The sequence below is a fragment of the Mytilus californianus genome, unplaced genomic scaffold (genome assembly GCF_021869535.1).
Source record: "Mytilus californianus isolate M0D057914Y unplaced genomic scaffold, xbMytCali1.0.p SCAF_20, whole genome shotgun sequence".
NCBI lineage: Eukaryota > Metazoa > Mollusca > Bivalvia > Mytilida > Mytilidae > Mytilus > Mytilus californianus.
The window spans coordinates 5,890,092-5,905,675 of NW_026262669.1; the positions used below are offsets into that span (position 1 = coordinate 5,890,092).

The 15,584-nt window shown below is 30.6% G+C and overlaps 1 protein-coding gene across 1 annotated transcript in view; it reads right to left on the reverse strand.

The window, feature by feature from the left end:
* Positions 1-2,367: 2,367 nt before the first annotated feature.
* Positions 2,368-15,584, reverse strand: part of LOC127731816 (E3 ubiquitin-protein ligase TRIM71-like) — a 39,767-nt gene continuing 26,550 nt past the window's right edge. Inside the window, exons 4-6 of the mRNA XM_052240656.1 lie at positions 6,784-6,804; positions 3,310-3,315; positions 2,368-2,374 (exon numbers count right to left, since the gene is read on the reverse strand). Coding sequence (XP_052096616.1) covers positions 2,368-2,374; positions 3,310-3,315; positions 6,784-6,804 — 34 coding nt within the window. The remainder of the gene's footprint in view (positions 2,375-3,309; positions 3,316-6,783; positions 6,805-15,584) is intronic.

A 15,584-nucleotide genomic window follows, 5' to 3' on the forward strand; every position in this document is an offset into this window, starting at 1 on the left:
TGAGATGAATCCTTTGAGAAATAAAAAAGTTATAAGCATTTTTATGTTGTCCTGTAATTTTTAACGTTTCTCAGGTCACGTTTTCGCAAGTTTTTTCAAATATTTTTTTTTTTTTTCTTTTATTTAAATATCAAATGATGAAATCTTATTATATTCAAATTTGAGATAAATCCTATTATAAATAAAAAAGATTATTAGCATTTTCATATTGGTCCTGTCATTGGTCCAGTCATAAGTGTTACCCACAATGCAGTAGTAAACGTGCGTTAACGTTTTACAAAAAATTAAAGACGCACATTTGTCACGTTAACGCGGAAGTAAAGGCGAAAGTAAACGCCCGTTTGCTTTTTATGTCTACTACAATTTTTGAGTTAACGCAGAGTTAACGCGGCGTTACATAAAGTGATCGCGAGTAAACGCCACGTTAACTTTTTCCGTGCGTCTACATGTAATGCTTGATCTGCACCCAACTGTATACGGCCAAGGTCATCTATGCCTCGAAGTAAAAAGTCTTTAGAGCTTTGAATACACTTTGTAAACAGTTAATTTATAAAATGACTGTATCAATAATATTTCTTTTCAAAACAAAAGTGCTGTATATTGGACTGGTGATACTTTAAGAAACGAAATGTCCACCACAGTCGCATAAAGCAGTTTATTGCAAAAACACCAGGACACCTGTATTATAATTAGGTAAAACATGCACGCGATTTGTTTACAAAATACTAATCTAATAATTAAGTGTAAAAATGGCATTAACTGTCTGCGAAAAGCATGATCATATACTGTGTTACCTCTAGATTTCGATAAGATATATGACCATACGTTTTATGGATAACAATACCTATATAAATAACAAGCATGGTATGATTACCAAAGAGACAACAATCTACTAGAGATCAAATGAAGAGGATGATCATATACTGTGTTAACTATAGATTTCGATAAGATATATGACCATACGTGTTATGGATAACAATACCTATATAAATAACAAGGTGTGGTATGATTACAAAAGAGACAACAATCCACTAGTGATGAAACGAAAAGCATGATCATATACTGTGCTTTACTATAGATTTCGATAAGATATATGACCATACGTGTTATGGATAACAATACCTATATAAATAACAAGGTGTGGTATGATTACCAAACACACAACAATCCACTAGAGATGAAACGAAAAGCATGATCATATACTGTGCTTAACTATAGATTTCGATAAGATATATGACCATACGTGTTAAGGGTAACAATACCTATATAAATAACAAGGTGTGGTATGATTACAAAAGAGATTTCAATCCACTAGTGATCAAATGAAGAGGATGTTTAGTTACGTATTAAATGTTTGAAACAAAATGAATGTTATTTATTCCAAAGGTAAATGGTGACCTTTAAGATTATTTTTATTCGGGGAAAAAACATACGTTTACATGGATCGTTTGTATATTTATGAGCATTATATACGACATAAATATATCAACTATAACTATAGTAAGGACATTGTCTTCTATTTATCATCATTTGAATGGTTATTTATATATGCGAGGGCAAACTCACAGTAAGGCATTCAAATTTTCAAAAGAAGGCCAAAGCTAAGATGCGGTAACGGTATGATTGTCTACGGGTTGACTCTGTATGGACACTAAGGCCTTGAAACTAGACCATAAAAAAATGTTTCATTCTTCAAAAACGTTGGTGTAGTGTTTACGTCGTACGAATACAATGTCGTTGGTTGCTTTGCTGGCCAGCACGAACACACCACGCTTTCCGAATACGTGTGGTTATTTCAAATACAAATCTTTTATCTTGTGGAAATAAACTTTGAAAACGATGATACCAATTGATTCAACCTGACAAAAATGCATAAGCTGTATGTGTTTAGCATAAGAAAAGGTTGATCAGACAATTGTCAAGTTAAAATTTAGGATATATTTGAAAAATAAGTTACAAAAAACAAAACTCTTAAGAAAACCTTTTCATTATTTACGTGGATACATTTATCTGAATGTTCACCTGTATTTGATTTGACATTTGATAGAAACGTGTGAAATAATCTTAAAAGTGTAAAAAAAAACTGTTTTAATTACAATACGATCTCAATATTACCTTCTCCTTTGCATATGATATGAGGCATTCGTTCTGCCTGACATTTTACATTAACTACATTGAAAGGGTTGTTACTGGTGGCGTATGTATTATATTAAGAATGACAATATCTCTATGATTCTCATTAACGAATAGGTTGTATTTTTACTTCTATGTAATTGCGTCTTTATCTATTGAAAATTTTATATTTTCCTAATTTTAATAAAAATACAAAATTTACTGTATACTTATCTGCTTAGTACAAAACACTTACTATGGACTGAAAAATAAAAATAAAAATAGTTTAAATAAATATAAAAAAAAAACACCACTTCATCAATTAAAAAAAAATATGATCAATATATTGTTTTGAAGTGTTTATGGCTTTAAAATTGAAACTGCATTTTCTTAGACGTGATAGCTAATAAAGAGAAATAAATATATTCAGATTAGTGTTAAAGAAGACAATAATATATCGTTTAATTTCATTATTTTATAATGTAATTTTGGGAAAATAGAGGTGCAATACCACCAAATCATAGTACGTCACATCCCGTGCATACGAAAAAGGGTCGAAAAAATATACCCTTGACTTTTATAATTTTAGGAAATTAATCCTACATTTCATTGCAGTGAAAAACTTCTGAGTCATCAACATATATGTTTCAAAGCACCATCCTTATCTTATTTGGTGTTTCTAAAATATTTTGGAAACTTGAAGTAACATGGTTACTAGAGCTTATAAACAAAAATGAAAATGGTGGACATTTGATTGGTTAACTTACAGTGATGGTTATTATTTTATAGGCAATGAAAAGTTATGTGAAATTTTGTCTGCAGTACTGAATAGGATAAAACTTTACTCATGCTAAGTATTTCTTTATTTGAAACAAAGATAAATTCTGCACAATTTTTTGAAAAGTGCAAATTTAACAAAGAATAATAGGGGAAGGTAAATGGTAGTATAACACCTAAAGACATCTAACAATTAATATCACATTTGTTTACATATGATTTATGAAGCCCAATGCATAAAAAACAACAACATTGAAATATTTTAGAAGTTACAAGGAAAACAAACAATCATTATATAGAGATAAACTTTAGACTTCATCAATTAAATTAACACATCAATTGCTTATGTATCATGCTTTCATTCTACATTGTGTACTCACGTATCACAGTATACTTATCTGTTTTGTAAATACCACTTACTGGCGGCTGAAAAAATAACATTAATACAAGTTTAATATCTGGAAAAAATATGTTAAGCTACTCACAATACAAAACATCACAATCTCAAAAACATCAATGCATAAAATAGAGTATATATATTGTTGTAAAAGAAGTGCAGATGTCTGTCTAGTTAAATTAATCATATCAACACAGACCTCGGAAAGGATAGTATGTGTAAAGGAAGACTATAAGGTATGCTCGATTTTTATAGTTGTAAACTGATTTTAGAGGAATTAAGCCATTTGAAGTCGTCGTTACATTTGATTTGATATGCTTGTTGAAGCTTACATAATTTAGTACTTCAATAACTAAATAATAACATTTGTTTAATAGGAAGATGTCAGCTTGGTACTTGAATAATGATAAAACAGAGCAAATTTTTTTTTAGTAATTTCATCTTTCAAAATCACTCAGTGCGAACAATATCTAGATTGAAACATATTTAACTGATGCTCAAATTCCATTAATTCAATAAGGAGAGACAAATCAAGCAAAAAACAAAACTCGGGGATTCGCATGATCTCCAACAGGAGCTAGTCGGCGAGCGTCAATGGGACAAATGATACCTGATATGCATGATCTCTAACAGGAGCTAGTCGGCGTGCGTCAATGGGACAAATGATACCTGATACGTATGATCTCCAACAGGAGCTAGTCGGCGTGCGTCAATGGGACAAATGATACCTGATATGCATGATCTCGAACAGGAGCTAGTCGGCGTGCGTCAATGGGACAAATGATACCTGATATGCATGCATCACTCGCCAGTCCATACTTAGTCAAAACGTCATTATCGAACGTTGAAATCGTTTGTCATAGATTCTAGATTGTGTCAATTTTGAAAAAAAAAATCAGGATATAAAGCAGATCTGCTACTTTCGGTATATGAGGTGTAAGAACACGCGGAAATGTTGGTTATTGAATTACAAAACATCGTCGATATTTCCGATTGTGGAATCAAAGAACTTTGCAAGGTGTTTTTTATCATTGCCTTTGAGATGATTTTGAAAATAAAGTTATGCCTAAGGTGCTTATAGTTAGATTAGACATTCATAGCAGGAGGTGCAATTCCTGCAATGTTCTCTTGTGTTATACAAAGACATGTTTCATTTAAGCAAAACATCGGAATGACCGTAATTATTTTATTTTCCTAAGTTTTGTGCCCGAGCACCCTTTGATATGCAAACAAAGAGATGTTATATGATTGCCAATAAAAACAAACTATTTAAATGACGTGGATAAAAATTATAGGTCGCTGTACGGCCTTTAACAATGAGAAAATCTATTCCCATTAGCCAGTTATACAATGAATATTCAACTTGTAAAACCAGGTTTATATGTGTGCAACACACCTCACCATGTTACTTTTTTCACGAACTTTATGATTGCTTCATTAGATATGTGAGTTTTTTTATTCATATAAAAAGCAAGGATTGTTTTGTTATTGAATAATACCAGCCGAGAGATTAAAACACAACGTTAGTTAAAACGCCTTTTGGCAATTACAGTTTTTGCAAACAAACGCTAAACATATTTAGAAACAAAAGCGGACAACTTAACTTTGAACTCATGGTCCATCCCGAATAAAATAAAATAAAACAACGTTACCTAATTCATTTATATGATTTTTAGGTTAAAAGCAACTATATGCACAGGATTCATTTTTTTTAATGGTTTGATTTAGAAGAAAAAGTTGGATGTAGAAGAAAAACCATGGTTATGAAATACAAATAATTACACCATAACTAACACAATTCTATATTAATATTCTTGTAATGGTTAGAAAATACATCAAATAACACCATTACAAACTTAATCCCAATTTCATATTGTATTTTTAGAAATTTAACTGTGACATCAATTTTTGTGGCGTTGATACATTCGTGTGACGAACAGTTCATTATTCTATTGTGCTGTATTTGTGGTCTGTCGTAAATTAATTTTAGGTGTTCGTTGTTATTCTGTGGTTTAAATGTTGAAATGGATAATTATATTATTTATTTATGTATTTTTCTGTCCCGAATGTTCTTGCATTTATTTGTACTGTATTCCTGTCACGTAATGTTGTCATTTTAACAGATTTTTTAACATTGCTATATAAGCGGGAGGTTTGGCTAGCCATAAAACCAGGTTCAACCCACCATTTGTTCTTAAAATGTCCTGTACCAAGTCAGGAATATGGCAATTGTTATCACATAGTCCGTTTTTATGTATGTTGACGTTTGTTTTTATAGCAGTTCAATGTTTCTGTTGTTCCGTTTTGTTTCCTCTTATAGTTGATGTGTTTCCCTCAGTTTTGGTTTGTGATCCGGATTTGTTTTCGTTTAATTGATTTATGAATATTGTTCAACGGTATACTACTATTGCCTTTATTTACGTTAAGCTTGGACTTCACTAGTGTAATTATTTTCCTGGATCAAATATTGATACAGGTTAAGAGGAAACATTTGATATATATGTATGTATTATTGCAAATGTTTAGACGACACATGACAATTTTGAATATTCATAATGTTCCAAACAAGGCAACAATGCGTTTTGTTTAAAATTTGATATAAAGTATTTCTTAATGTATTGCAGAAAGGTTGACGACATAATGAAAAACAACATCGGTCTGACGGTTAAATTGGAATACGTATAACATGCGGTTTATATCGACTTATTCAGATGGGATCCCAGTTTTCTTGTTCATTACCAGTATACTAGATGTCAGTTTTTCATTTTTTTGAAAGACATTTTAGACAAGATACAAGGGGCACTGGGAAATTCAACAAAAACAAACAACACCATGTTAAAAAGATAAACGATAAAAGGACAAACAACAATAACAAAACTATACAAAGAAAACTAAGACCTAGCATGCGTCGTGTTGGTCATGAAAATATCCATTGTAAGTCTTTTGTTTTTAAAATAGGAAAGCTTGTTGTAATGACAAGTGGAACATATTCATAGTTATATGGAAAACAAATATATCAAATATTTCAACCAAACTATGATCGCGGCAGCAAAGCCATTTAAGGGATGTCACTTTGATCGCGTCCGAAAAGCCATTTAACATGTTTAAGGGATGCCACTAACATTAGTATTTGGATTCAATGTCTTCTGTGTTATCATTAACCCTCTATCATGAAAGTCATGATTCAGTTATTAAATGTCTGGTTGAAATAAGATAATGGAGGAAATGGAATCTAACAAAACCTAGTCAAACACCTCAACAGTTGAATTGAATGTCCGAAGCATATAAACAAATCTGATTCATGGAAATATATACCTTTATCATAAATGTTGTGTATCAAAGTTGTCTGTATTTAATGGTCATTGTTAAATAGTTTGTCTATAGTTACGGGGTGTCTATTATCCGAACGAGCCTAGTGTTTAAATATACATATCATGTCTGTCAGAAATGACTGTTTTGACTATTTGTCACTTACAATACACGTAGATAATACTTACATATCAGTTCTCTTTTCCTTTCTGAAAGACGAAACAGATCAATGGTGTCAGTTTTACATGTATAAGTGACAGATTCACAAACAAATATACTGATAGATGTGTTGTCGTTTACTCAGATAGCATTTCCAAAGCAAAACAAATGGTTACGAATAAAATGTGTTTGATATACTTCATTTTACTACCTATTGTTAAATTATATTGTGAGTTAACCACTCAAAATCGTTATGGACAAAGATAACATTATTATGATAACATTAACGGCATTACATTTTCTGCATCAGACGTGTATTACGACAATTAATGTCTCTTAGGTAATGATTGACTCAGCAAATATGAGTATCTAAAATTTAATACAAACGTAAAATGTCTAAATTGATAAGTATTCGCTGCATTGAGAGCTATGCATAATGCTTCTATTGAACATTTTGTTATCAATTATGAGCCTGTTTAGTGTTCTAAATATCTGAAACATAACCATCGAAAATGAGCAAATGTCGTATCGTAGAAAATACAGTTCACTGTTAAAATATGATTAATATATGTACGATTTGCCGTTCATTATTGAGGATTGTGGTTAATCTGTTCAATGTTGTTCTGGAATTATCAACAAAACAAAACTGCAATGTTTTACCAAGATATGAGTATATTACTTTTATAACCTTAGTTATTTTGGAAAGTTCGGCATCCAAGTAACTAATATACACTACACGAAATCCCGGATTTGAAGAGGTATACAAATGTTATGTAAATGTATTCAGAGACCGACATTTAAATATATTTACAAACCGCTGCATTTAGTTAATCTTGTCTTTACATGTAGTAAATATCAACATTTCTTGTGCTATACCTTCCTATGGGCGGTTATGAGAGACAGCGGTTTATAAAATATAATAACACCTAATTAAACCATTTTAAAGTTTAGAATTTGCATATATTTATGACCATCTCAAAACTTTTGCAAACTTATGCATTTGTATACCTATGCAAATGGAAATCTTTGTCAAGTTTTTTTTTATGACGCAAATTTATCCGCAAATGTGTTTCTTTGTCTAGGTAGCATAGCTCTTTGTCTAGGTAGCATAGCTCTTTGTCTAGGTAGCATAGCTCTTTGTCTAGGTAGCAAAGCATCATCATTCAAATAATTTTATAGGGGTTATAAAGTGAAAGGTACATCTACATTTGCCTGGTATGTAAACCAATTCAAAACGAGAACTTTATAGAGGGGTGTAAAGCATCATTTCCTTTAATCTGCAGAGACCTGTCAAATGTATTGTAAAGGAATATTTTTGTTAGTCTTTATAGTCGGCTGAAATGTATGTCAAATCAGAACATATTCCTAAATGTATGGTAAATACATAGATTTGCAGACAATTTGTTTAATTAAGAAATGTGGGCAAATGATAATATCAATGACATGTGTAAATATATTGGGCATATGTAACTTTGAATACATATGCAAAGAAATGATAAATACAGATATTTCAGACAGCTTGAAATGTATGTTTAAATATATTGGGCATATATAATTTTGAATATGTATGCAAAGATATTATGAAGAAAGATATTTAAGACAGCTAGAAATGTATGGTAAATAGTTGTATTTGCTTTTAATTTGCTGATATATTTGAAAGGTGCAGATTATATGGACAAATGTTGACATAGCTTTACTGGTCAAGTTAAGATATGACAAATATAGCTGTTTTGGGATTGGTTTTGGCATATTGGTAATATCATTTATTATACATGTATTTCAATAATTTCGTGTTAATAAAATTAAAAAAAATCGATTCTAAAAAATCGGTTCTTGATCTCTTCTCTGTTTGATGTACTGCGTGTATTTCTTTATCCATTAAAATCTTCTATTATCGGGAAGTTATGATGGTTCATTCGCATAGCATAAAACGATCGTTTCCTTTGAGTATCTCTTTGAAACTTCTGGAATTGCACGAGTCATAATTCACTCTGTTTATAAAACATAGAATTTATTTTTTTTAAAAAGAGACATGTACTACAATATGTATTATATGTTACTGCATCGACATATATACAATATATATTTATGTCGCTGGTTACTGGTAGAAATAATACAAATATACAAATTAAGCCTAAACAATACTAGATATGCGTCCTTAGTATCAAATTTAAAATCGGTAGCATTCGGAAGGTTATCCAGCGGTTGATCAAGTTTTTATAAAAAGTCTAAGTTTCTGTAATAGTCTAGAAATATTCTTTCATCGGTAGATTAGTTGCCACATAATATTTGACACAAAACACATCTTGAGAGATTTTTGTTTTAAGAATCGGCTAGTTTGCACACATATATAAACGTTAAATCTATTTACGAATATTTGTAATATTTGTTTTCCTTATCCGTTAAGTCCAGTCACGAGATGTTGAACTCCGTGTGCTTCATGAAGCGTCCTCTGCAAAAACTTTCTTGTGTGTGAGAAAGAAAGTTAAAAATTACAAACAAAGAACTAGTGAGTCACGTGTCATAATTGACACACAATTTACCAATGAAATCAAACAAAATCGATAGATAATATCATTCCATCTACGAGATGTCGCCCTTCACTACTGGACAAAAAAACAACTGTCCATACCAGTAACAGTCGTTCTAAGACTGATAATATTTGTTAAAGTTGTAACAGTTGTTAAATTTCACTGCTGCAGTTATTTTGTAACTGTCCCAACTTTAAAAGTGTTTGTCTAAAACATAAATCGACTGCAACAACTCTAGAAATAACTGTCACAGTCATTAAAGGACTGATACAACTATTTCAACAGTCATAAATAAACTGATTAAACGCCTAAAAGGTTGTCACAGTCATAATAAGACTGCTGCAACCATTTGAAAGTTGTAACAGTTATTTAATAACTGTCCCAACACGGAAAACGTTGAAACAGTCATAAATAAACTGTTTAAACGCTGAAAAGGTTGTAACAGTAAAAATATGATTGCTACAACCATTACATAGTCATAGCTAATTTATAAGTGTAGCAGCTTCCAAAAATTGATCGTCATTAAGACTTAAAAGTCACGGATACAAAATTTCTGACAGTCAGGGATAGGTTAAATTATTTGTAAAACAATTTTACCGTGTGCAATATAAGGTTGTGACAAAGAGACACAACTATCAAACCCATTTAATACATTAATTTTAGATAGAAATTGATTTAAAAAAAAAATATTTTGAAATATTTGCCACTGAACATTTTGGTATTCCCCGCTTATTTAGTGAATGAGCTAAATTTATATAATTATTAACACTCCCTCGCCTCTCATCTCATCGAACAAACATACACAAGAATCAGGGACAGCTCAGCGGGTGTAACGTTATCAGTGAATAACAAGGGAGCACTTTTGGACTGATAAAATTTAACATTGTTGTATATGGAAAAAACATGACAGTTGCTTTAAAATGATTTGTCAACATTTTATTTGTACAATCATAAACTATTACCATGGCAGGTGAAAAAGTAATTAGATTTATCTTTATTTTGATGTAAAAAAAATTATTTTATGTTATTTAAAAGTGGTGTCCCTAATGATTTGAAAATTTCCCATGAAAAGATACGTTTTTCCTACATAACTTAACCAAATTCAATGATGACGAGTGGTAGTAAAAAAATTCCTATAAAATTCATTATTGTAGTGACATTATTTCGCCATGTCCCATGTTATTTTTGTATAATTCTTCTTTCTGAAGGTGCAAAAAAAAATATTTTAAGTTTGCATTTGATGGTGTCCCTGGAAGTTTGAATATGGTGATTATTTCGTTATCAAACCAGTTCATGCATACGTATATTGTAAAGAACTGAAACCGATATCTATATGTACCATATTGGGAAAGACGGAAAATGTTTGATATAAGATAGCGTCGAAACTTTAAAAAAAAAAATAATATTAATCATTTTTCAATTATTGTTTAAAATAAATTCATGATGACGAAAATGTTAAATTGAATTTTAGCCCCGATTAAAAATTGTTGAAATTTTAAACATCATCCGGATAATTTAGATATATAGATAGAACTTTTTGTATGATTAGAAAATTGCTAATGAATTACAAAGAGCTTATTTGCAGTACACACCTAATGACAAAGGAAACAATGTGAATTTGAAATGCTGTACTAAAAGTTGGATGATGAATTAATTAACTTGAAATGCAAAGCATTTGTGTATTGCTATTTAAGTTTTGTAGGGTTCGGGAAAAGTTACATTAATGATTTAATTGTTTTTTCTTTCTCGTAAACACTTATTATGTATAATACATATTTTATTTATTGGATGGAAAAAGCTATGTGCAAGTATCGTTTATTGTGTTCTTATCTAACCATATTAAGGTGTGAATTTAAACAATAACCACCCGCTGTTTTATCATCTGCCAGCTATTCAATTAATGAAAGATGTAGACCGACATTCATGCTGATTTTGAATATCATTTGACAGTACTAAAAGTTTAATGTACATTTAACGTATAACTCCGTCAACTTCTGTACTCAGGGATGTTTATACATGAACATATATAGCCCCGTCTAGCATGTCTAGTGTGCACGAGAGATTTAACTAAAATTTTGAATGTTGAAATATTGGAATGATTCGTTCATTGTTGAAGACCCTACATCAACTGTCAAGATGTAGAACAGGAATAAAAGTCCTATTCATTGATAATTTTCTATGTTTTCTATGTATTGTGTGCGATTTTGTCCCATGTACATTTACTCCGTATCCTTTTATTTTCTATCCAATATGTTAATTGTGCATCTAGAACATTCAAATGTCCGATGATATAAAAAAAAAATACTTATTCAACAGTTAAATTATAATAATAAATTCAAAAACAGTTGGGCACTCTCTTTGACATATCATTTGATATGTGAAACAGGTTTTCTGAAATTTCAAAAATAATATTACTTTGCCTTTCAATACCAGTGTAATCTTTTCTATCAGACCATACTTTTTCTATGAATGAAGGTAGATGTGGGGTATAAGTAAATGCAGAAGTCATGAACTTCTGGTAAATGAGATAGCAACCCAACCATGCACATAAATAACTTAGACATCTAGAGAGCAAAATATAGCCTTCTCCAAAAGACAGGCTCTTACAGGGCAACTTAAATACTCAACAATAGACATGCCTTTATAAAAATGTCAGGATCTAAATCGCCCAGAGTCTTTACGTTCAATGTGAATTTAAAAAAAAAAACTATGTGGTGTTTGCTTACATCCTCGTTTTTCAGTCTCTGGTGGATTGTTTTCTAATATTGACAATAATACCACATCTTCTTATTTTTCTTAAGGTCTGTTATAAACACAAACATTCTCCAAATAACGAAAACAAATAAGATATGACATACGACAACTACTTACGAGGTCCCCAAATTTTGTCAGGTACTAGTACATGTATATGGAAATGTGTTCGAGTTAAACTTACTTTTGTAGGTCTCAACCCTCCCCCTTTTGAATCTCAGTATAGATTAACAGAACGTGCATAAAAGAAAATACAAAACAGACAAGTTCTAGAAAAGAACTTAACTCTGGTTTGTTTAAGTTTATGCCACACATCTTATATTTGGTACGTAAATTTGCTATCCTATGCCTTTTTTTCACAGTTAATCGGCTAAGTTCCAATTCGCCTCCTATTGATGTCTATATAAAAATGATCGTCCCACATGAGTGCATATTAAATATTTTTGAACATCTATTTTGCCTTTCTGCTTACAGGGCAAAATTATTTTGGATAGACATGTTTTGTTTATGTCTAAAATTCAAAGAACCCTCATACAATGGCTGTATAAAAAGTTGTATATAGCAGACCTATAATGCTTTTTCATGAACTTATTTAGCGATTTTGCAGGTTAATATATATGAAAACATTTGTTATCTTCATCAATATGAATTGCTTTTTAAACTTGCCTGAGGAAGACGGAAAACGATCCCGATACACATGTGAAGATGAAGCTCTATACTTTATTGAAAAATTTACGATTCACACCGCATATGTTTTCGAAATTTATGACTGAGTTTCATATGAAATTGTATTGTGTCTGGTTTTTGCATATTACTCCCATCTTTTCTTTTCAATATGGGTTTATGTTAAGAATAAACATCATTATCTAACGGTTATACAGATACAGCGAAAATTGACACGAAGTAGGCAAATATTTCGAAAAATAGGAATTATACCAACCTGTATGTATTTCACACTAGTAAAAAAGAAGAAAAAACGTGAGATTACCTTTTAATTTACCTCTTTTAAATTATTGTAGCCTTAAAATTGTCAAAACTTATCAAATCGACTTTCTAAAATTCACAGGTTTAGTCTTTTTTACCCAAATCTTCTGAAAAGCGTCTCAAAATCGAAAAATGGATTTTTTAAGATTAGAAAAAAAAACCACCGCTATTTTAACTAGTTGCGATTTTAGTCTCTCTTTTTTTAACTATGTTAGAACATAAATCAGGCCATTGTTTTTCTCTTTTAAATGATTTCTCATTTTTTCATACCGGGGCATTTTATAACATAACTTTTTATAACATGTATAACTGGGTTTACTCATTGTTGAATGACGTACAGTGTCCTATAGTAACTGTTGATAACATCCTCGTATTTTGTTCTTTCAATTGACGGAAAGTTTTCATCATACCACAACTTTTTATTGATAAGCCAATATATCCATTTGTTGAATTAAGATGATACATTTCAAATGTAGGACATAAAAGCCCCGGACACGAAGATGGTACCAGAAAAAAGTCAGGTTAGAGATAGTTTGTCTCTGATTTACAATGTGAAAAACTTATTTCATAGTACTAGTTTGTGTTTTCTTGAACAATAATAATTATAAGTATAAACAACTTTGTAAACAAAATTAATTCACGGTAAAAGAATTCATAATGATCTAGTGATTATTTAGAAAATAGGCTGCGAAAATTTGTTATTACTTGACTGGCTTTATGGTACCAAGAAATATATCCTTTGCATGAATAAAATTTTATAAGTCTTCATTTATCAATTCTAACGAACAATATCCCCAGCTGTATAATGAATTTATGCGATAAAAAGAAAGTACTTCAATAATTTAAGTTTCTCCAATATATTCAAACGATAGTAAACAGTTTTACTATTTAATTATTAATTTTTGTCCTATCAATTATGTGAAGGTCAGGCGTGGGACTTTGTGCCATTTACTTGCAACTCAGGACTGAAAAATTACCTTTACTTATGACCTCATAATTACCATTGTAAAGTCAATCGTTTACGGTTTCAGAGGCGTATAAAACAGATAGTAAATACCTTTTTTCAGATTTTATTTTTACATAATCAAGAAGGACACAGAAGATTCTTTTGAAAGAAAGATTTGTAATTATGCCAAATGAAAATTAAACTATGAACTCTTTTGACATAGTTAGTCGTGAATTCTTTCTACTACAGCCCAATAATTGCATATTTAAAAATAATTTTTCTTTCTCTTTAAAACCAAGTGTCTTGCTGATAGCAAGGAATTAAAACTATACAAATCCTTGCTGATAGTTAACATGTTAAAGGATTCCCACTGATTACATTAAAAATTAACACATATATGATCATATATAGACCATCGCGACACATATCGAGAGTTGTCTTATCTTGCGAACTGGACACCAGATGAGTCAAGGAGATTAGAAACCCAGTTCAAAAGAATTATTTCTTAATTTGAGTTATCTCCCTCAAAAGTGTCCACAATTCTTGTACATGATCGGAACCAGCACTAAATACCTATTTCACACAGGACGGTTTTATTCGCATTTAAAACTAACCAAATGTATCTTTAACTGTATTAACAGTTGACAATTTTCATTTCAATATTATCTAAATAAAAACTTTTTAATTTTTTTAAATTAGTTAGGTGTGAAATCATTCATGCATACAAGGTTGTCTTCAATACCCGTAGTTTTACGAATCACATTACTTCATAATAACGGTCAATATACACGATATACTGTAAACACAGCGGGGAACTCCGAATATACACCCTTGTCAAACTTATCCCCATATTAAACTGCTTAATTTTTTCCCCCGAGGGTTTATTTCACACACTTATTTTGAGCTTTTATTTCTGGCTACATTTTTTTTCTTGCAAAATTATAAATATTGCCGTATTAACCATTTTGATTTCTATACATATAAAAAAACAATCAAAGCTATGATGAACATTTAACGCATCTTTTGCAGCTATGGAAAAACAAAAATAATCTTAAATCTATCTAAATTTAATTTATTTTACTGTATTTTATTTTTGAATAGTTCAATTATTGACTCGAGTTTGTACTGTATATTGTAACGAGTGGTCTATTTGAAGTTCAAATGTCCTTGATAAATAGCACTTCGGCATTCATTCATGATTGATTGAGGTAAACATATTATCACACGAGATCATTCATATTTTCACCGGATTTTTCTCAACCAATTTACCAAAAGTATTTATAAACAGATGGGCGTACTGTACAAGACCGACAAAATAACTAGCGCCAGTGAAAGTTGAAATGTTCAAAACAAGAAAACTCGCATTGTTTCAGACAAGGAAATCAAATCTTCTTTTATTTATTCACATAACGGTTTAGAACTTGTTGTATTCTTTAGACTCCGGTCTTGTTAAATTCTACAGACTGACATCGGATTCTCCTTTGTGGTTTCAGTTGATCAGATGTCGTACTAACCATTTTAACATTTATCTAAAATATTTTCCAATTTCCATTTTTTAAATTCAATTTATTTAATCATATAAATGCTTGTCCAATATTGATATATAATTCAAATAGTA